Genomic DNA, 24,849 nt, shown 5'->3' with positions numbered 1-24,849 from the left:
AGGGATAAGAAAACATTTAGGAGATTATGGTAAAAGTTCCGAATTCTTCAAATCTAGTATGTACGAGAGAATAAAAGAAATTAGAAATAATTATTTTCATGAATGAAAGATTCACTACCATAATGAAATAAAAAATAATTTTTTAAAAAATAAACTTTAAAAATTCATGTCTTACATTTTTGAATAATTTATTTTTTAATTTGTATGAAAATGAGTGGATCAAGATTCGTAACCGTCAATCAATTAATGGATGCTCTTTCACCAATTCTTGAAAATGTTAAACAAGTAGATGTTTATTTCGATGATTATGTAGAAAGTTTATATTATAAAGGTAAGTTTAATATTAAACCTATTGCTTTTGCATTTGATAATAAATTAATTAAAATACAAAAATTTGGGAATTAATTCCAGATATTGAATATATAACAAATATTAATGATAAATGGTTTAAACGAATTTCAACCACAAAAGTTCTTTGTAAATTAATGATCAAAACTGAGGAAAAAGAATTTAACGGGTTTAAATATCATCCAAATAAAGTTTCAGAACTAGAAAATGAAAAACTTCAGAAAAAATTAAACGATAGACTTTCAAATGATCGTATTGAAAAAATAAATAAACTAGCAGAAGTTGCATTTAATAATGAAATATTTGATGAATATAACCTTGAACTCAGTGATGGACTTTAAGTCCTGGCACTTTGTGCCTTAGGCTTTAAGGACCCGGGCTCAACGAGTCATGATTTATGAAATCAATAATTTGATTTATTCGCTCTTCAATAATTTCTATTCTTTTTGTTAAATCATCAATTTCATTAATGAGGTGATTCTTGATTGAGGAATAGATTCAAACTAACCACTCCTTTTATTTTTGAAATTTTGAATCCATGACCCTCCGGGTCTTGGACTCTGTCCTCAACTTTAAACATTTTATTCAATTTACATGTTGTCAATTCTTCAAATAATTTTTTATTATTAGCATAATAGTCATTAAATTCATCAACAGATGAAAAAATTTTTATTTCAGTAATTGGTTTAACAACGTTTTTTTTTGTTGAACATTTTCACTTTCATTTATTTCTTCCTCCTCTGTTTCATTTATTTTTAAAATCGGTTTCATTTATCATTAAATAAAAATTAGAATATAAGTGATGAAATATATTTTTTAATTAATATTAAATCAGAAATGGCGGCAGGATTCTTTAAAAAATTATGGATGGAATTAAGAAAGCTGCAGGTTGGGTTTATAAAAAGGTTATTAAACCTGTTGCAAACTTTTTGGCACCAGTAGCGAAAACGGCAGGAACTATCATAGGTGGAGTATTAGGTACTAAAGCAGGTAATCCGGCGATGGGAGCACAAGCAGGTAACGCAATTGGTGGAATTGCTGAAGGAATACTTAATAAAATAGGGGTAAATAGTGGAAAATAAATAAATATTATTTTTATCTTAGTATTGGTTGTAGTCTTTGATAAACTTTTTCTCCTTTATTTAATATTTCTCTTATTGGGGCAGCTTTGGTGTTATTGATTCAGCAATGTCACTAATTGCTTCTTTATTTCTTAAATATCCAATTTGCTCCTTTCTTCACTGTTTCCCAAACTTTATGCGCTCCTCTTTTTACTTTATCCCACAGTTTCTTAAAGAATCCTGCAGCCATAGTTGATTATTTCATTAAAATTAAAAATTCATTTTTCATATTTTAATTTTGATTTTTTTATTAATAATAAATGACGACTAACTATTTGGTGCCAAACACTAAACCAATTAATGGAAATGTGTTTCATTCATTCGAAAAGATAAATGAAATATTTGCAAAGAATGACGGAAGAAGATATTATAGAGAACTTGAAAGTTCATGCTATGACTCTGATGCTCCATATTTTGATGATAAACAAACTCATTTAAGAATTACAAATCCGGCTCATGATGTGAACCAATTAGGTGACACATATATTAAACGCAAAGTTAAAGCAACTCTAGTTTCAAATAAAGCTTTCACATGTGATGCCGCTTTTAAATGTATGCGTTTATTCGTTGGTTACAAATCATCAAATCAAAGCTTTAAACAATTAGAAGTAGAAACCGAAAGAGGTGATGCCGGTTATCTTCAGATGGATTGCGCCCGTGAATCTTTCGCATTTGCAACATATAAACCAAAATCAGAAAGGAAAGTTAAAAAGTTTGTTCATTCGTTATATAATAATGTTCAAAAATATGATAACTCAGTATGTGGTAAATATATTGACCCTTCAGAAGTTTTCAAGAAAGCAAATGAAGAAGTTGATATCACTTTTGATATGATTATTCCAGTAAATGATTTGTTAGCATTTCAGGCGTTCGATGATTATCCTAAATCATTTGGTGAAATCATTCTTAAATATTATGTTTTCAGGGATACTTTAGTATTTTGTCAGGTTGACCCGTTAAGAGTTGCTGATTTACAAAATTACGTTTATGAAAAGATAACTGATGAAAATTATGAAAAGATTATGAATCATGTTTATAAATATGATCGCAAATTCCAACAAATCGGACTTCCTGCCAAATTAATTACAAGCTTAGCCGCTACATCTGCTGACGCAACAGTTGAAGACGTTATTATTTCATGCACAAAGATGGAAGTTTTAGAGGATAAATGTATTACACCAGGATACGGTTTAATTGAAGAATCAGTTAAAGCAATACCACGTTTATTCAGTAAGGAAGATCCATTCATGATTCCAGCTCAACATATTGACGTTCGTTCACTAAATGGAGGTTGCATCACTCCTGAAGGTATCAGTTCAGATTTCTCATACGCTCTTCATAATGTTACAGATGTTGTTTAGCATTTCCGAAGAATGCAATGCAAAGAACAGTTTTAGAAAATCCAATGCTTCGAGGTCTTCAGGTCACTATAGATTCCAGAAACTTCCCGATCAAGCGATGACCACAGTGGGTGACATATTCTTTACACGTATGCTTCAAGCTTCTGATTTAGATGGAGTGAATGAATGCACGGAAGAATACGAGGACTCATTAACTAGACCACTGAATGCAGATGATGGCACACCATTAGCTAGAACATGGAAAGACCAAACTTCATTCTTATGCACTATTCCAGTTCAACGTGATGGAGCGGGTATATTCTTTGATGGATTAGAAACTTTCAACTCACAAGTTACAGTACAAGTGAAAGCTTATCCAATCATTCAGGGTGTAAATGACACTTACTGTTCAAAGGTGACAAATCCTCCTCAGGTTTGGTTTACTAGGACTACGTATTGGACATGGACACCGGATGAAGGTTTGAAATATCATCCAACAGGTACACCACCACAGTATAGAAGTTCATATGATGAAATATTGATGAATAGAAATGTATAAAATTATAAATTTATTTTTGATTAAATGGATTTAAATTCTGAAGAATTAGCGGGAGTATATAATACATACGTAGATGATATGATTAATGAAGCATTGAGTGATAATAGAAATGCTCTATCTAAGGAAAAATTAATGAAAATTCCATATTCTGAATGTTACTTAAATTCAATCACTGCAGCAATTGGTAAACAAAATAAAGGTAAAACATTAACGATATTAAAACAAATTATCATTATTGCTAACACTTCCCCCCATTCACATGTGTTAATTTATATCAACCGTTCAGGTTCACCTTCAGATGATACATTTGAATCTTTAAAGCATTTAATCAAAATTCCAATTATTTATTTATCACAAGAAGAAGCAGAAGATTATTTAAAAAACTTTTTAATGTATAAAGAATTATATAATACAATCAAGAAGCAAGGATTAGAGGATAAAATTATTGATAAACAACGGGATGAATTATTTGAAACACTTTCTATTTCAAATTTTGATAGAGAATTTTTGCATTCACTCATTTTTCTAGATGATGCGGTGAAATCAAAACTAATAACAAATGAGAAATCATATTTTAATCAGTTATTAACTCAATGTCGACACATTCAGTGTTCATTCTTCATGGCTGTTCAATACTTCAAAGCATTAAGCACAAACATTAAATCAAATCTATCAACACTTTTCATTTTCAGTGGTTTTAGTCGTCAACAGTTGAACGTTATGCTTTATCAAGTGAATTTACCAATGAGCATTAATGAACTTTACACACAATATCAACAATTAGGTGAACATGGAAAAATAATAGTTGATTTAAATAAAGGATGTGTTAAATTTGATTAACTTTTTATAATTAATTTTTATTTTTTTATTTATAATTAAACATGACAGAAATAGCAAATCTTTTACAGGTTCCATTAAAACAGGGGACAAACAAAAAGGGGGGTGTGTATAATAGAACTATGAAAGTTCCAGACGGAATGAAAGAATTAGTTCATATTGTTGCTGGTCTTCAAAAAGATGTAAAACAAATGAGAAACGTTTTAACATTACCAGAAGCTCAAGCATATGCCAAACGTCAAGGTCCAAATTGGGAAGCACATGAAGCAGACATTACAGGTCCAAATGGAAAACCTGATGGTATAAATGAAGTTTTCGTTACTGATGGTCGAGGTAATATTAAAGTCATAAATGGTTACAAATTAACTGTATCTGATTATCCTAAACGTAAAGCATATAATGAATGTTATCCTATGCAATTTGATGAAAATGGAAAAGCTGTTAAACAATACATTGGAGAAGGTGAACATGGTCCAATTAATTCATACCGTCATAATCCATATTCTTATTTCAATGAAGAATTAAACGCTATTGAAGAGGACCGGATGGATTACCACGATATGTTAATCAGTTTGATGGTCAATATGCAAATTTGAGACCTGAAATTCCAGCTAAGAAATTCTTTAAAGTTGCTTTATTCGATCCAGTGTTCAATGAACAGAAAGAAGCAATGAAAGCAGAATTTAAACCAATTCAAGTGGCAAGAATTTCTTCATCTTCACTTGCAGAAGCGTTCAAGGAATTGATAAAGAAACCACTTTATTCTCAACAAGGTTATAACTTTGATTTAATTAAAGAAAGTGATAGACGTAAATTAGAAAAATCAGATGGTTTTAAGAATGCATGTAATGAAATGATTAAAGATATTGTAAATGATAAAATAAGACTGGAAGAAACTCAAAGCAATATCAATAACATTATTGGTGCAGTTACAAAGAAAGTATAAGCAAACAATGATGAACCTTGGGATATTACCGTAACAACTAAATAAAACTTTAAATATATATTTTTCTTTTTTTATTCAATTATAAATGAGAAGACGTTTCACAAGTCAAAAGAACACTAACGCAAAAGCAGAGATTACGGTTGGTTATAACGTAAATGATGATAAATCACGAATTATTCAAAATGTTAAAGTTAATGTTAGCCCTGAATTAACAAGGTCAGCAACTCAACCAAATTTATTAACTCGTGACTTACCGAAGAATGAGGAGAATGAAGAAAACCATGAGAATGGAGACCCAATCATTTTATCTGAACCCGGTAAAGAACCTGTTGAAATCCCCACATATCCAACATACCCCCCACCTCTTTCATCAAACATCGAGAACCCAGGAATATACGATTCCAGTCGCAATGCGCCATATAAAATAGACATTAATTCTGAATTAATGAAAATTTACCGTGATATAATAACTGATAATTATGATTCAATAATAAATTTAATTGATCAATCCGGTTTAATTATTTTACCTTATGAATCATTAATTCACATTATCGCCATTCTTTGTGATGTTCAAGATTCAGACGTTAAGATTCAATTTTTCATAGATGATGAGGTTTCATGCTGCGGAACAGTTGCAAAAATAAATCCTATAAAGGATATTAGCACAATTAAGATAACAAAGAATGAACAACAACTGAACTTCATTTAACATATAATGATATTTATAATAAAATAGTTGATGAATATAAAATATCACTTGAAAAATTCTTTGTTAAGGCTATTTAATATTCAAGCATTAACATTATTGAATAATAATCCTTTGAATCATAATCAATAATAATTGACCTTTCACCAGTTTCTATCGTTTGTTTTATTTCTTTTTGTTCCCCACTATCTGGATCGGTCATTGTAATTGTTTTTGTTATAGTATCAGCTTTATCTTTAACTTCAATCTTTTTTCCATCAGGATATTTAAACCAAAATTCCAAAAATTCGATATTGTCAATCTGTTCATATTTTAATCTATCAATTACATTTTTAATACCATCTGAAAATCTTATGAAATGGTCATTATATGGGTTTGATTGAACTAAATTTGAATGAAGTGAAATATAACCCGATGATGAATATGACATTGACTCATATTTTCTGAAAACACTGAAATTTATAACATGAATGAATTTCTTATTCGTTGAATTTATGAATTCTTGAGGTAATCTTATTCTAGTTTTATTTATCACTGGAAAATAACGCTTTACCATATTTTTAATCGTAATAAAAATGTCAATTATCAATATTATTTCGAATAATAGTTGTGAATTAAATTTAACAGTTAGTGGAATTTATAATGTTACTCTCGTTTCTGTGAGTGGTAAATTTAATCCCATTCTTTTAGACCCTTCAGATTATATATCATTTATTAAAGATGACCAAGAAAAAACGTATGATATGTATATAAATAATGTGATCGCGAAATGGGATATTAACACAATTTTAAGTTATTTAAATGAATCATTTATCATATGGTATGAAGAAAATTTTAAATCAAAACCTGATAAACTTTTTGAACTTGATGAAATAAATAACCTTATTAAATTCCCGCTGAAAATTAAATTTTGTACTCCTCATCTTCGTTCATTGTTGGGGATATTAAATTTTGAAAAAGATGTTGGGGATGTTTTGTATTCTGACACCGGTTCCAATTTCATTTTAATCAAATGTGATAAAGTTAATACCCCAATGAGATTTTCACATCAAACATTAGACCCTAACTCTTACCCATCAATACAAAACATTTTATCCATCAACTTAAACATATTTTCTTTATCATATCCGTTTCAATTATCCGGGAATTCATTTATTCTTCATTCAAAAGATTTATCAAATATTAAATTTAGAATAACTGACCTATTTGATTGTGATTTAGAATTTATGAATGAAATATTATGGCAATTTCAAATAGAAAAAATAGCTGATGAGATAACAGATTAAATATTTATTTTTAAATCATAATAAATGATTAAACAACAGCAACCACAGCAACTTAAGGCACAGACCATTACTTACGCCACATATGCATATAATTCAAAGACGGCAGAACAAACGCAAAGGTTGAAATATGGAGATTTGGAGATAGTATTGAAAAATGACCATTTTGAATTCGTTTGCAAGGGTGGTGCAGTGATATCAAATATAAAAGAAATTTTATTTATGAATTCAAAAATTAAAGGAATAACGGATGATATAACATCAATTCCACCAGAAGAACAAAGATATTACGCATTAAATGCATTTCCTAAAGTTTTGAAGATTGGAAGATTTAATTTAAATGAGGAATTCATAGAAGGTTTCCTAAATGACATAATGAAGAAAGCAGATAAGGAATATGTGGATAGTGAGTTAATGAAGAAGGCAGATAAGGGACTATGTGGATAGTGAGTTAATGAAGAAAGCAGATAAGGAATATGTGGATAGTGAGTTAATGAAGAAAGCAGATAAGGAATATGTGGATAGTGAGTTAATGAAGAAAGCAGATAAGGAATATGTGGATAGTGAGTTAATGAAGAAGGCAAATAAGGAATATGTTAATGAAAAAGATAATGAAATTATAGAAAGGGTTGAATGGTATCATGGACGGGACATCGAAGATTCTTAAAACTAAAGCTGATACAGGATGGGTTTCAGAATGTTTAGACCTTAAAGCAGATAAAACTTATGTTAACGATGAGTTAGAGAAGAAAGCAAATAAAGAATATTGAATGAAATATACCAAAGTTTGATAGGAAACTAAAATATTGAAACTATTGCTGGTGACTTTTCCGTCTATGGAAAAATAAATATTTTAGATGGGAGTTTGTACACTCCTTAAAAAATGGTATACGGTATAAACTCATTCCGAAAAATAACAATGAAATGTATGTAGGCTATATAAAGAATGATGGTACACAAGTTAAAGTTCCATTAGACAACAACTGTTACTTAAACTTATATGGAGACGAACAAAAGAAATATTTAAGAGTTTATGAAATGACAGATATGACATTGTCTAACGTAGCTCCAGCACCGTATTATTATGACTATGGTGTTGACGCACGTGTAGACCCAAAAAAGCAAACATTATATTTAGATTTTTATAGATATAAAAGATATAATGCAATAGAAAAAACGAGAATAGTATATTATTATATAGATGACAAAAATAAATATTATAGTCAAGATTTTACATACCCTGAAAACATAAGATTATATTATAAAAAATATTCTGACACAAACCAGAAGAAACCCGAAATAGTTACACTATATTTTAAGTTCAAAAGAGACAATCCTATATTATCTCATATGTTTGATTTAATGAACCCAGTAGGTTCTATTTATACATCTATGGATGTGAGAGGTCCTCAAGCAATGTTTGGTGTTGGTGCATGGGAACAAATAGTCGACAGGTTTTTGTATTGTGCAAACTCTTCAAAGGAAACAGGGGGAAGTAAAACGATTACAGGTGAAAATTTACCTGCACACAGTCACTACATTGATTTAAGCACATCTCAAGCGGGTTGGCATAAGCATAGATATTGGGATTGGTCAGGAATGACAAAAGGTAAAGGATATGATGTTAAAGACAACGTTAAGTTTGCCATAAATTGTTACTGGAGTGACACTCAGGGAGAAGGAAACCATACACATCGCGTTTCAGGATATACACAAACAACGGGACAAAGTAAAGATTACATGCCACCATTTATGACTGTATTCGCATGGTATAGAGTTCAATGAACGCTCAATGTTTGTGAAACAAACTTTAGGAGCTCCAAAAGAGCAAACAGCATAATTTAAATTTTTATTTTAGTATAAATGAAGATTCTACCATATGGTGTTATTGGAAGAGATAAAGATGGAAACCCAATATTTGATCCAAAGTTAAAATTAAAGTTACTGACAAGACAACAACTTTGAAAAGTTGCTGAAACCAAAACAGAATGAAAAATGAGAAAATGAGAAAGAAAAAAAATTTAAATTATGCAATTTTATTTTTATCATAAATGACCAAATTAATTAAGCCAACTATTTCTAAATTAATGATACCAATGAAATCATTTCGTGGAGTACTTATCCCAGGTTCTTCACAATTAGCCAGGGTAAGTGTTGTGACTCAAGGTGGAACATTAGCGAATCCATTCAAATTATTAACTAAAGATGAACTTAATAAAATGATGATAAAATAACTGATAACAAAATTTTATTTCACTGCTACCATAAAAACAGGTGAAAAAACAGGTGAATCTCACCTCTTCACCTAAATTATATTTTTGGTCAAAGCTTCCACGAGAGAAAAGATTCCTCATTCGCTAAGGATTCCAAAAATGAAAAAAATCATTGATTTCGGCTGAGAAAAAACAGCAAAACCCTTCTTCCACGGGAACAAAGAAATAAAGAAGAAATAAAGAAGAAATAAAGTAAATTTTTTATTTATTCCCGTGGAAGATAGAGCACTTTTATGACACTTTTTATTCACGACAAACAAGACAAATAAAGAAAATAAGAAAATACGGCGCTGTCGCGGTTCGAACCACAGACCCTGACCCCTCCATAACACCACCTTTGACCACTGTGCTACGTAGCCTGTCGACATAAGATTTTATAAATTGCATATTTGACGTAAATTTATTTCCCAGTTATTCAAAAATAATTAATTAATTATTGAATAACCTAAAATCATTAATGAAAACATAAACGATAACATTTATTTCCTGTGTTGTTGTCAAAATGTCCTGTTGTCTCAAACTTTAGAACGGACTGAAAGTCTTGAGCTCCAAAAGAGCAAACAGCATAATTTAAATTTTTATTTTTATCATAAATGAATACCCCACAAGCTCAAAATTTACCACGAATCATAACAAGGGAGGAAATGATAAAAATGATGCAAGAACATGTTAAAAATAACAAACCACTAAAATTGAGAAAATGTGGTTATGCAGTAATGATGGAAAGAGAGATGTTGTCAAAGAGGAATAAAAATTAAATTTGGATTGAGTTTAAAAATTCATCTTTATTAAATTCATCTCTTCCAATCAATTTATTTATTCTATTAAATTCTTTTATTTTTGCTTCACTCAGTTTAAGGATTGAACGGTAAGTTTCTAATTTTTCGATTATTTCTTTCCTCTCTTTATCGTTTTCAACCCCACCGCATTGTGGCTTCTTTTTGTAATAGCATATTTTTGATTTAATTCTGTTTAGTTTCTTTTTATATTCATTGTCTGGACTCTTGATGCTTCGTTGTCACTCATTTCTTACGAAATAAAAAAATTAAATATTATTTAAATATAATGGAGTAATAAAATAAATCGGAATTTCTATTAATTTATTGTTAACCTCAACTAATGCATTGCCGTTAATATATCTAACAAATTCAGCTATTGTGTCAAATCTTCGTCTTCTTTTTGTCATTGATTTATCAGTTTTTCCATAATCGAGATGAATCAAAACTTTATCCCCTTGTTTAAAATTCATGAGCCCGAATTAATTTGTTCACGTTTAACATCATTCAACCTTTCCATTTGCTTTCTAATATATTCCCATTCTTTTGAAATATCATTTTTCATTTCCACCGGTTTCATGTTTATTGTTCTATGCCATGTATTATTGTAATAATATACTAACTGTTGTATGATGGAGTCATGATTTCCATCCCAGTATATCTGACCGTTAACCCCTAACGCATCTCTAAGAGTTCTCATTACCGCATCAACTATTTTATTATGAAACGTATATGGAGAGGATGAAAAGTAAAAATTAATTTGTGGGAAATAATGAGTCATAGCTGCCTGAAATCCTTTATCACCATCACCCCTTATATTATCTACTCTTTCATGATCTAGTAAGTATTGAATAGCTCTTCTTGTTTCCTGTTCTGTTTTCCCTTTCACTGGAATGCAATATAAATATCTGGTGTTAATGTTAATGGCAAATAAATAAGTAACGTTTCCTTTTGAATATTCTAAATGATCGATTTCATATGAATATGGATATGGAGCAAATGAAGGGCGACTAAATTTTTCCTTTAACGGTTGAATTTTTGGGTCAGTTGGTTTATTTAATATTTTGAAATCCTTTTTAAAATCTTTTTGTTTCTTTAATGTTTGAAATGGATATAATAAAGTGAATGATGAAGGATTAACTGAAGGAGGAGGTGGTTTTGGTGTTGCAGGTACTGTCGTTAGAGGTTTTGGTGTTGCAAGTGGTTTAATTTTATCTGCTTTGATTTTGGATGATGAAGTTTTGGAATTCATTCCTTCCTTCATTAATTCTGGATGTATTCTATTCATTTGTTTTAAATATGCTGTATATAAAGGTTTAATATACTTTCCCGCTTCGAGTTTATGTTGAAGGATGAATTCCAAAAGTTGATCTTCATTTAAAAGTCGGGCTGAATATGGTTTAACTAATGAATCATAAATTAAAGCTTGTGCATCATTTATGGTCTGAAGGACCTGGGCGTTTTGTACCTTTGGTTTTTGCTCCTTTTGCTTTTGCGGCTCAGGATTATATAAATTATATAATTCATCAATATCTTCTTCTGTTAATACTTTATTTTTGAAATCTTTCAACTGTTTAAGTTGTGATTTAGTTTTTCCCTTTGAATATTCATTATTTTTAATTTTGTCTTTAATTTTAGAAATTATTCTATCATGATATTTCAAAATTTCATTTTTATAATATGGATAATAATATCCATATCATCACCCGTTATATTATTATATTTTTGGAGATATGCTTTTAATCATAATAACTAAGAAATTTTTGATTAAGTACTAAATCATCAATTAAATTTTCTAAATCTGAGTTATCCATTTATATAAAAATAAAATAAATGTTTTAAGGGTGCCCACCTCTTTGAATCATAGTATCAAAAACATCATTAACGGTTCCTTTTGTCTCTTCTGTGGCATTTTATTAAATAAATGGCATACAACATCCATTTTCACAACACACAGCCTTAGTGTGTGCTCCTGTTAATGCAGTCTTACCAATTGTTAAGCGAGTCATTGACCCGTTTTTAAGTTGTAAATTAATATTCTGACCATCAAATATCACTTTATCATTTATTATATCCAAATAATTTTTAGGTGTTAATTGTTTATTTTGTCGTAAACTAACTCCTTTCATTTTTTGTGCAATCTTTTTAAAATCACTTCCATCAATTGAACCGTTGAATGATGTATAACACTTGGGCATAAAGCAACCATGTTATCACCTTGTTTCTCAATTGCTAAACCCAATAACTTCTTCTCATGTGCTTTTTCTTCAGCTTTATTCTTTAATTTAGGTTTAAATTTCTCATTAAAACAAAAGAAATCAAAAGGTGCGAATTTGTAAATGTTTTTATCATAAAATTGTTTATCAGTAACAATTGCTTGAAATGCTTGAGTGTTAGGAAGATTTGGGTCGCCAGCGATTGCCCAATAAGATGAATCAGTATCACCTTCAATGAAATGAAAACGATTAACATTCATGCATTTATACATAAAATCATAAATGAAAACCAAATACCAGTATTTTGCGTTATCTAAAGTGAAGAATGCCTCTTGTAAACATGTATCACATCTATAAAATCTATCTTTAAGCATCACTTGATACGTATCTTCACCTATTTCTCTTATGTTTTTAAACTTATTTGACATACATGCAACGCGTGCCTTCTGTGCATTCATTATTTTAGTCTTTGCGTAATTTTGTGTATTCATTGCATCGTAACCATATGATCCATTAAGTGAAATCTTGCAAAATAAACTTTTTCCTTTATTTCCTTCTAATTCAGCCTTTTGTCTTTCGTTCATAAATTCGTTCGCAAATTCATTAAAACAAGTGTTTTTCGTAAATGTTAAAATTGATTGAATATCATCAATGATAAAATGAAATCTGTCTATTAGATACCAAAGATAATAAGAAGAAAATGGTTGATATTGGTTGTGTGTTGATGCTAACTGAGTTAATTTCTCTGTTTCTGGTCAACTGGTAGATTGTTTGATTTCATGTAATTATACATAAAACTGCCAATTGTTTTTTCATCTGTGATAATATCTAAGTTTCTTATTATTGGTAAAAAGTTTATGTAATCATTAATGTATTTTTCATCAATGTGACCCTTTACTTCAGCCACGAATAAAGTATTTTTCTTTCTAATATTCCCAGTGCTTTTGCTTTCTTTGTTGCTGTATCACAAATGATAACACCATTCAATCTTCCCGGCATATACATTTTATGGTCAGTATATTGAATGAAATCATGAGGATTAGATGAAAATGATGAAGGATATAATGAATTAAAGTCAACACCAACGAAATGAGTCATAATGTTGGTGGTGTCCTCATTTGATACAGTTTTAGTTTCTGGATTATATGAAAGTTTATTAATGTGCGTGATTCCTTTAAGATTAACACGATGTTGAACATTTGATAGACCACCAGTAATTCCATTACGGAGAATGTGATAAGCTTCAACTGAATCTAAAGTCATTGGTAAATTATTTTTTAATGTATAATTTCTTAAATTGATTCTTAAACGTTGAACATCTTCATCTTTATTTGATTTTACGACATTGCAATAACAACACATTAACTGACAATTTTCTTTGGTATGTGGTTTTTCATTATCGATTCTATCCAATGTTGGTTTATTAGCATATGTAAACGCTTTACCACACATTTTGCATTTAGATGAAAGGATTAAATCGTGATAGTATTGATAGTCATCCATTGAAACATTGTTTTTAGTATCCCTTTCTGCTTTTTCATCTTGTTTCTTATATGATTCAATTTTATATTTCCAATACTTTTTCGTTAATTCAAAACTTGATTCCACATTTTCTTCTTCTGGATATGTTTCGTTAGGATTGAAGTTCTTATATGCTAACGCGTAACGAATCATTGATGCATTCGATGATAAAGAAAGATTATGAAGCATGTCAATTTTATAAACAAATGTTTCTTCAATAATTTTATCAATTGGGTCAATCATAATTTCAACGTCTTTATTGCAATAATGAATAAAATATTCTAATCTATTCTCAAAATTTTTAGCATCATTGAGATATATTTGATAATCTGAATCGGATATTGTTTCTTGAGTTAATGCTGAATAAAATGAATCTTTCGTGAATGGTTCCTTTATATAATTCATCTTCGTAATTTTCCCACGTGATGAATTGATAAGGGAAAAAGGATTTAACACGTGATTTATTGTTTCCGAAATCTTGAGTGAATTGGTCTAATGTTCCACCCGCTATATAATTTCTGATGTCAATAAATCTTAATTCATATGGACAGTTTGTTTTCTTTACAATGATTTGCTTAAATTGAGAAGATGAACCCAGCATTGATTTTATTTTCCATTTTGCAGTGTTTAAATCACGAAGAATTAAATTTAAATCAAACTTTCCCGAATTAAAACCTATGATATTCACTTTATTGAATTCCTCATCTAAAGTTCTTTAAATGCTTCCTTTTGTTTTCATTTAATGTATGGACAAAGTCCCCGCCGTTTGGTCCGTTTGCGGCTTCATTAATTCTTCATATTGTTCAATATTTGATTTAGCAACTAATGAACAGGTTGAAAATAAAAACTCAATCCAATCAGAAATAAAAGAATCACTTGATGTTAAGCAAAAATTCCTCGTAAATGTTTTATCACGGTCTACGACCTCGCCGCTTCGGTCTGAAAGACCTTCAGGACTCAAAGAGTCCGTTTGCGGCTTTATTTTGACAGTTGATGATACCATAAATGGTTTTAAGTAAGCGTTCAAAGTTGCACATTCAGAAAGTTGAAGTTCTTCTTTAGTCTCTAATGTTTCGAAGTCAAAAGTAATATAATATCTTGTTGGTTTATAATATTCCTGCAAATTATGTGCTAATAGCCATTGATATATCTTCTGTTTCGTGATATGTGGTGCATATGGTTGTTGTGTGTTTTGCAATTGAACGTCTTGAATTAATCTTCCATTATTTTCTTTACATTTCTCACAATGTTTTAAAAATCTTCTTTGGTTTTTCCTTTCTGGTCATCACGGATAGAATAACTTCTTCTTTGCAAAAGGGGCAAACTTTATATCCTGTGAGTGCTTCAACGTCTGTAATTCTGTCAGCGTGAAGTTTTCCACATGGACTCTGTGTTAATAAAATATTTACTGTTTCAAATTCTGGATCTATCATTATTGATTCCACTAATGGAAAGTCTACCTTTTATGTCTACGTCTTCTGGTTGAGGGTCACAATAATAAAAATCAATATTAACGTTTAACATTCTTGCTAACCTCTCACTTTCTGATGAAATGTCAAACCCTTCATATGCATCTATGGCTTCATTTAAATAACTTCTACGAGTTTTAGGATTAACACCATCAGGAATGTTATAGAAGCGTTTAAATAACCTTCTACCTTCTGCTCTATTTGATTATCATTCATTTTAGCTGTTCCGTTTTTGTTCATTTATGTAAGAATAAAAAATTAAAAAATAAATAAAAATAAAGTTTATTTTTTTTAAAGTCCAGGGCTAAAGTCCATAAAATGAATTAAGAACACATAAATTTTTATCATCTGCGACGTGACGAATACATTTTAATTTACTCAAGAATGCGTACCCTGATACATTAAATCTAATTCCTGTCTTATTTAATTTCACAACTTTGAAAAGGAATGTATGAATAGCTATAAAATGATGAGATGATGTTTTATGGGTTGCTTCCATTTTTTCTGAAATAAATGAATAAATATAATGTTTATAAGTTTTCATATCTTTTATATTCTTAATAACGAATGGTATAGACCTTTCAACTTCGTCTTCCTTCGGTGCTGTTCTTTCATATGAAACATTATTAGTATCTTCAATAATGAAACCACAATCGCATAAAATTTTATATGTACCAATTGTTTCTTTTGATATTTTATCTAACAAATCAAAAACTTTATCAACACCTGTACATTTATTTAAATAATAATTTGTGTAAATATCATGGTCTTCTTTCTTAATCGTATTTGTTGCATATGTTACATTTTTCAGTGCTTTTTTGAATTTTTCAGAATCAAGAGGAGGTGAAAGTAATATACATGGATAATCTCCATCGTCAATAAATTGTAACTTATGTTTATGAATAAATTTTGTGCCTTCTTCTGAAAGTGTTTTCTATTTCACCATCTAATAAATTTTTGTTAGATTCTGAGAATAATTTTTATATCTTTCTTCATGAGATTTTTGAACTTCTGATTCTGAAGCTGGGATATTCATTAAACCCTCTACTTCATTCTCATTATATTTTTCAACTTCTCTTAATTCCTTAATTTTTTCATCTATTTCATCTCTTATTTTTTCCAGTCTTTCAATTTCATCATATTCATCATCTTTAATCCGTTCTTCATAATATTCAGGGAAAACATCAGGTTCTTTAGGTTTTTCTTCTTCAGATGTGGGATATAAGAAATTTATAACATCATCTTTATTCATTTTTCATCATAATCAAATCATTTAAAAACTCCGCGAATTTTTGACAATTTCTTAAATAATATTTATTAACTTCATAACCGCCTCCTCTAATATATCCTTTATTTCCTCATTTGTGAATTCCAATTTTTTAACGTCGTTAGTTTTGACACTCATTTTCATACAAATTAAAAAATAAATTATTCAAAAATGTAAGACATGAATTTTTAAGTTTTATTTTTTAAAATTATTTTTTATTTCATTATGGTAGTGAATCTTTCATTCATGAAAATAATTATTTCTAATTTCTTTTATTCTCTCGTACATACTAGATTTGAAGAATTCGGAACTTTTACCATAATCTCCTAAATGTTTTCTTATCCCTAACGTGTGCCAGTTATTATATGAAACTGAATAAACTTTATCTTTATCTTTACACCTTTCATCACTTCCAATATATTTATATCTCAGTTTTGATTTAGCATTTTCATATTCATTAGCGTTTAATAATTCACAATCTTCCTTTTTAAATTGATGTTTAAGATATTCAGGATTTAATACTCTACGTTTATATGCTCCTAACTTAGTTCTAAAGGTTTTTCTACAAAATTTAGGAATTCCATCCTCTTTAATGTCATCAATGATTTCCATTTCATTATTTTCAATTTCTTCTTCTCGTTTATGAGGTCTTTGATTATGACTCCATTGATTCCATGAAATTAAATATTCTTTATCATTATATTTATACCTCATTAGCTTATTTTGGCTTTCATATTCATTTAATAATTCACAATCTTCATTTTTAAATTGAAGTTTAACCCATTCAGGATTTAAACAATGTTTAATTAATCGCGGAATATCTGACATCATCTATATATAACTTCTTTTATAAAAGATAAAAAATAAATTATTTTAAAATTAATGTTAATTTTTTAATGGTTTATATTTTAATGCATCGTCTATATATAGATGTAACAAAAAAAGGTACACAATCCTTCCACATATACTACGTACACAACACTTCCACATATAATACTATGATTTATATTTTAATGTATCGTCTATATATAGATGTAACAAAAAAAGTCACACAACCCGCACTCATATACTACTCTTGTTAGATTCGAAACGGATTCTTCTGATAGGACATAAAAGAAATGGCCTAAATATATTCTTTAATGACAAAGGCAAATCTATTTGTTTGAGTTTTGTATATGAAAATGCTTGATACTGAATACTTTCAACTATATTTGAAAGTGTAACTTTTGATAGTTTTGAACAATTGTAGAAACAATATGCTGGTATTTCTTTTGCATTGATTTCTACTTCTTCTAATGATTCCATGTTACAAAATGCAAAATTACCTATTTTAACATCATGATTAATTTTTATTGATTTAATTAAGTTTGAACATAAGAAAGCTGCAAATGCGATATTTTTAATATCATCTGGAATAATTATTTCAGTTGATTCATATGATATATTATAAGTCACAATCGAATTTCCTGATTGTGAATCAATTCTTCTAACAATTCCATTTTGATATGTAAATTTGTCACTCAACTTCAAAGTGCTGAACTTTGGACAGTTTTTCAAGAGTGCCAACGGAATCGATCCTTGACCAGCAAATATTATCTCTTTTAATTCATCACAATGTTCAAGTGTATACAAATTCTTATTTATATTTACCTCTTTTGAAATCTTTAATGATGACACCTTTGAGTACGAGAACGAATCTGGTTTTATATTTTGAACATTTTTGAGGTCAATTCCATTCTTAAGGGAAGTGTTGTAAAATGCAGAATTTTCAATAGTTTTTACAGTTTCTGGTAAGTTAATTTCTTCTAAATTAACACATCCATAGAAACAATTACATGGAATTGAATCACCTTTAAATGGACCACTATATTGATCATTTAAAAATCTAATGGTTTTTAGATTAATACAATTAAGGAAAGCACCATAACTTAATGATTTCCCATAAAAATTAACTTCAGTCAATGAGAAACAATTTGCAAACATACCTTTTTCTCCATAATCAGTATCTATAATTTTCAAGCTAGTACATTCTGAAAATACATATTCAGTAATAGGAGATAGAATGGGACGATAAGACCCTAATAACGATTTCTTTGTGTTTAAATAAAAATTTCCATAGTGTAAAAATTTAACGGTTTCTAACTTAGAACATCCTTGAAATGCTGCAGAATAAAAATAATCAGGATTATAATCAAAATGAGTCAATGGTTTGCAGTTTTTGAAACAACATTTCAATAACAAAGCAACAAATGGTACATCAAAGGTAACCAAATTACGACAATTTGCAAAATCATAATCTGCTATTACACGAGCCTGTCCAGATTTAAATGATTCCAGTGAAAGACAATTATAAAAGTTATATCCCAAATCAACATAATATGCTTCTTTAATTTCAATAGTCTTTAAGTTGATACAGTTCAAAAATGTTTCACAATTTGTTTGAATTGTTCTGAAAATTGCACTTTGCAATGTGACAATATTAGAAAATGCATTATAATCCAATTCTAATATTTCATTATTTTCTATTTGTGTTAATGATGTATATTCGAAGGCGTTATGTCCAATTCTAGTTATATGATATAAACTATCAATATTTCGAAGTTTAATACACTGATAAAAAGCGTTGCCCTCAATAATTCCAATTCTAGGCATTAATGTTACTGTTTCCAAATCAACACAATGTTGAAACATACCTTCTGCCACTTCATTGACATCTTGTATGAATTTAAAATCGATTAGACCAGATTCAGAAAAACAATAAGATCCAAACATTGTAACATTTTGAATATCAACATGTTTAATGTTTTTGCATCCAAAAAATGCATTGTCATGTATATTTTTTATGTATTCTAAATTTATTTTAGAAATTGCAGAATTTTCAAACGTTGATATATACATTGTTATTGTTGATGGACCTAGTATAACTTCTTCTAAGTTGTAGCAGTTTTGAAACATAAATGATGGAATGTATTCTACGTTTGACTGCGATAAATCAAATAATGTGACAATATTTAGGCCTGTAAAAGGCATTATCATAGACACTTCTTCTGTAACCTTGATCTTAGTAACAGAATTACTAGTCAATCCGTCATGAATTCTTAAATCTGAAGAATCATAAGAAAAATCGCTATTAGATGATATCACTAAGAAATCATCTTGTTTAGTTATTGATGATTGAAGGATTAAGGCTTTTGTCAATAAACTTCGCCAAAAAAGCGTGATATCATTTCACAAAATGTATTTTGAATGAAAACCATATCTGTCAAAATATTTCAAAAGGAAAGTTACTAGGAGGATTCAAAGAATAAATCAAAAGCTTAACAAGATTATTAACAAGAACTGAAAATGATTCAAAATTGAAATCCGAAATTTTTTTTACTGATAAGATTCAAATTTATATGTATGTTATATTTTCTGAATTTTCGATTTTGAGACCTCTCATTGAATTTGATTTTACAATTTTTTAAAGTTAAAAATTCCAAACTATACATATGAAATTTATCGATACTTAAATGACTAGATTTGATCATTGCAAACTTTTCCATTGAAAGTCAGATCAAAGTTGAATAATTTATGATCTGAATTCCAATTCTTGTTTCAGGATAGAATTTGAAAACATCCAATTTGCTATATTTTCTTATTTTAAACTAATTTCAGAGATTTTTAATATTGTTTTCAATTAGATTTCGGATCAAAATCTTGCATATTCGTTGAAAGTGTTAAAGATTCTAATGATTTAAAGAAAAAAAAGCTGTTTGACTGTATTTTATTCTTCATTGAAAGTTTTTTCCCCTCAATTTTGTTAATTGATAGTTATTTTTTTAAGTTTCAATACCGCATATATTTTAATCTCAAATTCAGATCAATTCAATAACCCATTTATTCAATTTTTTGTGATAATTCAAAGAGCCCTAAATATCTAGGTATTGACCATTAGCAGCTCAATGAAAATTTGAAATTATATAATATGATATATATCCTTTATAATATACCTTTTCCAAGACATTTTTTAAAAATTGAGAGCTTCCTGGTCTTCTATTTTTATCGCAAATTCAGATCAATTCAATAACCCAAGTATTCAATTATTTGTGATAATCAAAAAGTCCTAAACATTATGTTAACAGCTTTGACTTTCGAAAATATCCAACATGAGATTTATTCTGTTACTGATATTCTTCAATATGATACAGGAAAATCTCTTGTTATAGTTAATTGTTTTAATAACTTGTATAGTTTTAAAGTTTTCCAAACTATTACGCATAAAGGCATTCAAAATATGGAAATAAAAGATCCTGAAAGCTATATCCCAGGTAGATATTTCTTCAAATACCGAAATATCAAAAAATTAATTTTTTCGGAAATAACTTCAACGCCTTCGATCCAAAGGTTCTCAGAAATGTTTCCTAATATAGAAGAAATAGATTTCGATGATAACGTGCAAACAATAAAAACAATTTTTGCATATTCAAATTTTAAAAAAGTTCAACTTAATAAAGTATTTCATATCTCATCATATTGCTTTTATGGATGCAAGAATCTACAGAGCATTAATTTGTTATTATGTTCAACAATTGACGAGTTTGCATTTTGTAATTCAGGACTTGCTGGTAAGATAGAATTAGGTAGTGTTAGTATTAGGTAAAATTCATTTTCAAATACAAGCATTGAAGAAATTGTTGTAAATTCTATATATTATTCAGAAAACGGCGATTCATTACTAAATTCAGAAATAATTAATGCATTTTCGGGATGTAACAAACTTAAAAAACTTACAATTGGATATGATTATATTGATTTATCCATTTTTACAGGAGCTGACAGTTTGAATGAAATTAATTTTGATCAAATTTATGATTTTTGGTTTGAATATCCAATATTATACAGTAAAGACAAACAAATTCTTATATCATGTCTTCCATCATGCACAACAAAAGAACTTGTCATTCCTGAATCAGTAAGATCAATCGAATATGGATTTGCATACTGCAAAAACATCGAAAAAATAACATTTCAATCAACATCCATTCGTAGTTTTGGAAGATGTTGCTTCAAAGAATGCATTAATCTCAAAGAAATCGTTTGTAATTCTATTATTTCATCAGTTAATAGTTATTGCTTTGAAAACTGTTCCAAATTACAAAATGTAGACTTTCTCAACAAAATTAATCTTGTAGGACCAAGTGCATTTGTTGGCTGTTCACTAATAAAAAGAATAGATATTCCAAATGTATTCAGTGTACCTTATGGCTGTTTTGGTAATTGTGTTTCTTTAGAAGAAGTCATTTTGAGTCCACATTTTTCACATGTTAAATTAGATGATAAAGCATTTTTGAATTGTTCAAAATTGACTTCAATTTCATTCAATGATTATCTATATGAAGTTCCATCGCAAGCATTCGCATTAAGTGGTCTTAGATCTTTTACAATCACAAATAAAATACTTAAGATTGGAAGTAACGCTTTCTTCGGCTGCAAAGATTTAGTAATAATAATTTCCGATGATCATTCGACATTATATATCACAGAAACAGAAGTATTATTGAAGAAATCTAATTCTTTGATATCATTATATGGAAACAATATATCATTAGTAAGAATGAGTGAATCTGTTCAAGGAATTGATTCAGAATCTATTGAATCGTTTGCTACCTTAAATACGAAAGTTCTTGTTATACCACCATCAATTGATAATTGTTTACACACATCAACGTTTTTCAAATATAATACTTATGACATATTATTATGCAAAGAAGGATCAGGTTCAATCGGTTTTTATGGAACACCAATAACTATGACTGCACGACTCAGCGGATTTCAACCTACTAAAAGTTATACTTATCATAAAAGTCGTTCTGTTACTTTTGAGTCATATTCATATCAATTAGCTACATCATATTCATTTTATTCCAGTAATGTTTATAATTATGCATATGAGGAGTTTAGTACACAAATTCGTAATCGTGATTGCTTTGCTGCTGAAGAGAATACAACAACAGAAAATGAAACATATGTCAATGAAACAATTGATAATGAAGGTGATTGTTTTGATAGTGAAATTATTATTAATAATAATTCTTTGGTTGATAACAATAATTTGTACAAACAAAGCGGAAAATACAAAGCAGAATTAGCATTTCTTATAATATTCATAATGCTAACTGTTGCAGTGATATCTTTTATTATTTATTATCAATATCTTTTGCATAAATTAACAAGTGAATATAAATCTCAAAATGAAAAATCTAACAAAGAAGAAAAATCAAATGAAAAGAAAAAACAGAAAAATCATCGCCAATTCCGAAAATGAAACTTGAAAAAGCAGTTGCGGTTAAACAAGAAAAACAATTGTATACATATGAGAATCTATTCTTTTCAGCCGAGAGTGATTTAATCACCTAACAAGGTTTGTTATATATTTCCTTTTTTTTCTTAAATTTTATTAAACATTCAACAAATTATATTTAAACATTTATTTTTTTACGGTCAAAACAAATCTAAGAATAATATTTAATATTCTTCCAAATCTTTGCCGAGAAAGTTATCATTTTCTTTCTTATCTTCGTGTTCATCAAAATCACTTTTGAATGGATCATCTTCATATTGTGATTTTGAAAAAAGTGGATTATCATATGTGAAGCCAACAGTTTCATTAGTGTTTATTATTGCTGTTTCTTCAATCTTCATATCTGGTAATGTATTTGATTCATCTTCATCATCTCTCTTCACGTATAAGTAAATTGTATAAAGAAGAATGATAAGAGATGCAATGAACAAAAGAGATATTATAATCAATGCAATCTCTAAACTATGCAATGAATCTTCCGATTTTGTTTCTTCAATTGTTATAATTTGATCATCTGTACAATTTTCTTCAGTAACATTTGATTTACAACTGTCTTTTATTACTTCGATATAATCAACGTAATACTCAGGATATGTCACTGAATGAAATTCAATATCTGGGGAATCAGTTTTACCAAATGCAACATTAATTATACTATTACCACTATAACAAAGAACTGGAATTAAATTTGAATAATCTTCACTTTCAAAGAAGGTTAATTTTTCAATCGAATTTGGAAGATTTACCATATAACTGTTTCGACTTGCAACTGATATTGATCCAATTCCAATACTCTTGATTCCCTCTGAAATATTTATAATCTTGTTTTTAGTTTTTCCATAAATAAACAACAATTCTTTTTCATTGTTTTCTTTCACACGGATGAACTCATGTCTAGTGATGATGAAATTTGGATGATTCTTGTTAGATTCGAAACGGATTCTTCTGATAGGACATAAAAGAAATGGCCTAAATATATTCTTTAATGACAAAGGCAAATCTATTTGTTTGAGTTTTGTATATGAAAATGCTTGATACTGAATACTTTCAACTATATTTGAAAGTGTAACTTTTGATAGTTTTGAACAATTGTAGAAACAATATGCTGGTATTTCTTTTGCATTGATTTCTACTTCTTCTAATGATTCCATGTTACAAAATGCAAAATTACCTATTTTAACATCATGATTAATTCATCACGTGGGAAAATTACGAAGAAGAATTATATAAAGAGGAACCATTCACTCAAGATTCATTTTATTCAGCATTAACCCAAGAAACTATATCAGATAGTGATTATCAAATATATCTCAATGATGCTAAAAACTTTAAGAATAGATTAGAATATTTTATTCATTATTGCAATAAAGATGTTGAAATTATGATTGACCCAATTGATAAAATTATTGAAGAAACATTTGTTTATAAAATTGACATGCTTCATAATCTTTCTTTATCATCGAATGCATCAATGATTCGTTACGCTTTAGCATATAAAGACTTTAATCCTAATGAAAACTATCCTGAGGAAGAGATAGAATCAAGTTTTGAATTAACGAAAAAGTATTGGAAATATAAAATTGAATCATATAAGAAACAAGATGAAAAAGCAGAAAGGGATACTAAAAATAATGTTTCAATGGATGATTTTCAATACTATCACGATTTAATCCTTTCATCTAAATGCAAAATGTGTGGTAAAGCGTTTACATATGCAAATAAACCAACATTGGATAGAATCGATAATGAAGAACCACATACCAAAGAAAATTGTCAGTTAATGTGTTGTTATTGCAATGTTGTGAAATCAAATAAAGATGAAGATGTTCAACGTTTAAGAATCA

At 28.7% G+C, this 24,849-nt stretch overlaps 5 protein-coding genes and 4 pseudogenes across 9 annotated transcripts, besides 2 other annotated features; 5 read left to right on the top strand and 4 right to left on the bottom strand.

The window, feature by feature from the left end:
• Positions 1 to 1,211: 1,211 nt before the first annotated feature.
• Positions 1,212 to 1,430, top strand: TVAGG3_0833720 (uncharacterized protein; the record flags this gene model as incomplete). The annotated part of the gene is made up of 1 exon (XM_051248578.1): positions 1,212 to 1,430. The coding sequence occupies one exon, from the start codon at positions 1,212 to 1,214 to the stop codon at positions 1,428 to 1,430; it is 219 nt and encodes a 72-aa protein (XP_051084053.1).
• Positions 1,431 to 1,729: 299 nt separating this feature from the next.
• TVAGG3_0833710 (uncharacterized protein) lies at positions 1,730 to 2,369 on the top strand (the record flags this gene model as incomplete). Its single annotated transcript, XM_051248577.1, has 1 exon — positions 1,730 to 2,369. A coding segment is annotated over one exon (640 nt), but the record flags the coding sequence as incomplete, so codon positions are not given.
• A 1,137-nt stretch (positions 2,370 to 3,506) lies between these two features.
• Positions 3,507 to 11,195: a mobile genetic element.
• On the top strand, positions 5,279 to 5,937 carry TVAGG3_0833700 (annotated as a pseudogene). The gene has a single exon. A coding segment is annotated over exon 1 (659 nt).
• TVAGG3_0833690 lies at positions 7,712 to 8,780 on the top strand (annotated as a pseudogene). The gene has a single exon. A coding segment is annotated over exon 1 (1,069 nt).
• A 910-nt stretch (positions 11,196 to 12,105) lies between the features above and the next one.
• On the bottom strand, positions 12,106 to 12,863 carry TVAGG3_0833670 (annotated as a pseudogene). The gene has a single exon. A coding segment is annotated over exon 1 (758 nt).
• A 682-nt stretch (positions 12,864 to 13,545) lies between these two features.
• TVAGG3_0833660 lies at positions 13,546 to 14,527 on the bottom strand (annotated as a pseudogene). Its single transcript has one exon. A coding segment is annotated over exon 1 (982 nt).
• Positions 14,528 to 14,800: 273 nt separating this feature from the next.
• Positions 14,801 to 24,849: part of a mobile genetic element that runs on past the window's edge.
• On the bottom strand, positions 17,741 to 19,617 carry TVAGG3_0833650 (antigen BSP-related family; the record flags this gene model as incomplete). Its single annotated transcript, XM_001298587.2, has 1 exon — positions 17,741 to 19,617. A coding segment is annotated over one exon (1,877 nt), but the record flags the coding sequence as incomplete, so codon positions are not given.
• Positions 20,777 to 21,304, top strand: TVAGG3_0833640 (ribonuclease inhibitor domain-containing protein; the record flags this gene model as incomplete). The annotated part of the gene is made up of 1 exon (XM_001298588.1): positions 20,777 to 21,304. The coding sequence occupies one exon, from the start codon at positions 20,777 to 20,779 to the stop codon at positions 21,302 to 21,304; it is 528 nt and encodes a 175-aa protein (XP_001298589.1).
• Positions 23,170 to 23,754, bottom strand: TVAGG3_0833630 (uncharacterized protein; the record flags this gene model as incomplete). Its single annotated transcript, XM_051248576.1, has 1 exon — positions 23,170 to 23,754. One exon carries the CDS (start codon positions 23,752 to 23,754, stop codon positions 23,170 to 23,172), a length of 585 nt encoding a protein of 194 aa, XP_051084051.1.

This window comes from Trichomonas vaginalis, chromosome VI (assembly GCF_026262505.1).
Source record: "Trichomonas vaginalis G3 chromosome VI, whole genome shotgun sequence".
Lineage (NCBI taxonomy): Eukaryota > Parabasalia > Trichomonadida > Trichomonadidae > Trichomonas > Trichomonas vaginalis.
This window is presented reverse-complemented; position numbering and strand designations above follow the sequence as displayed.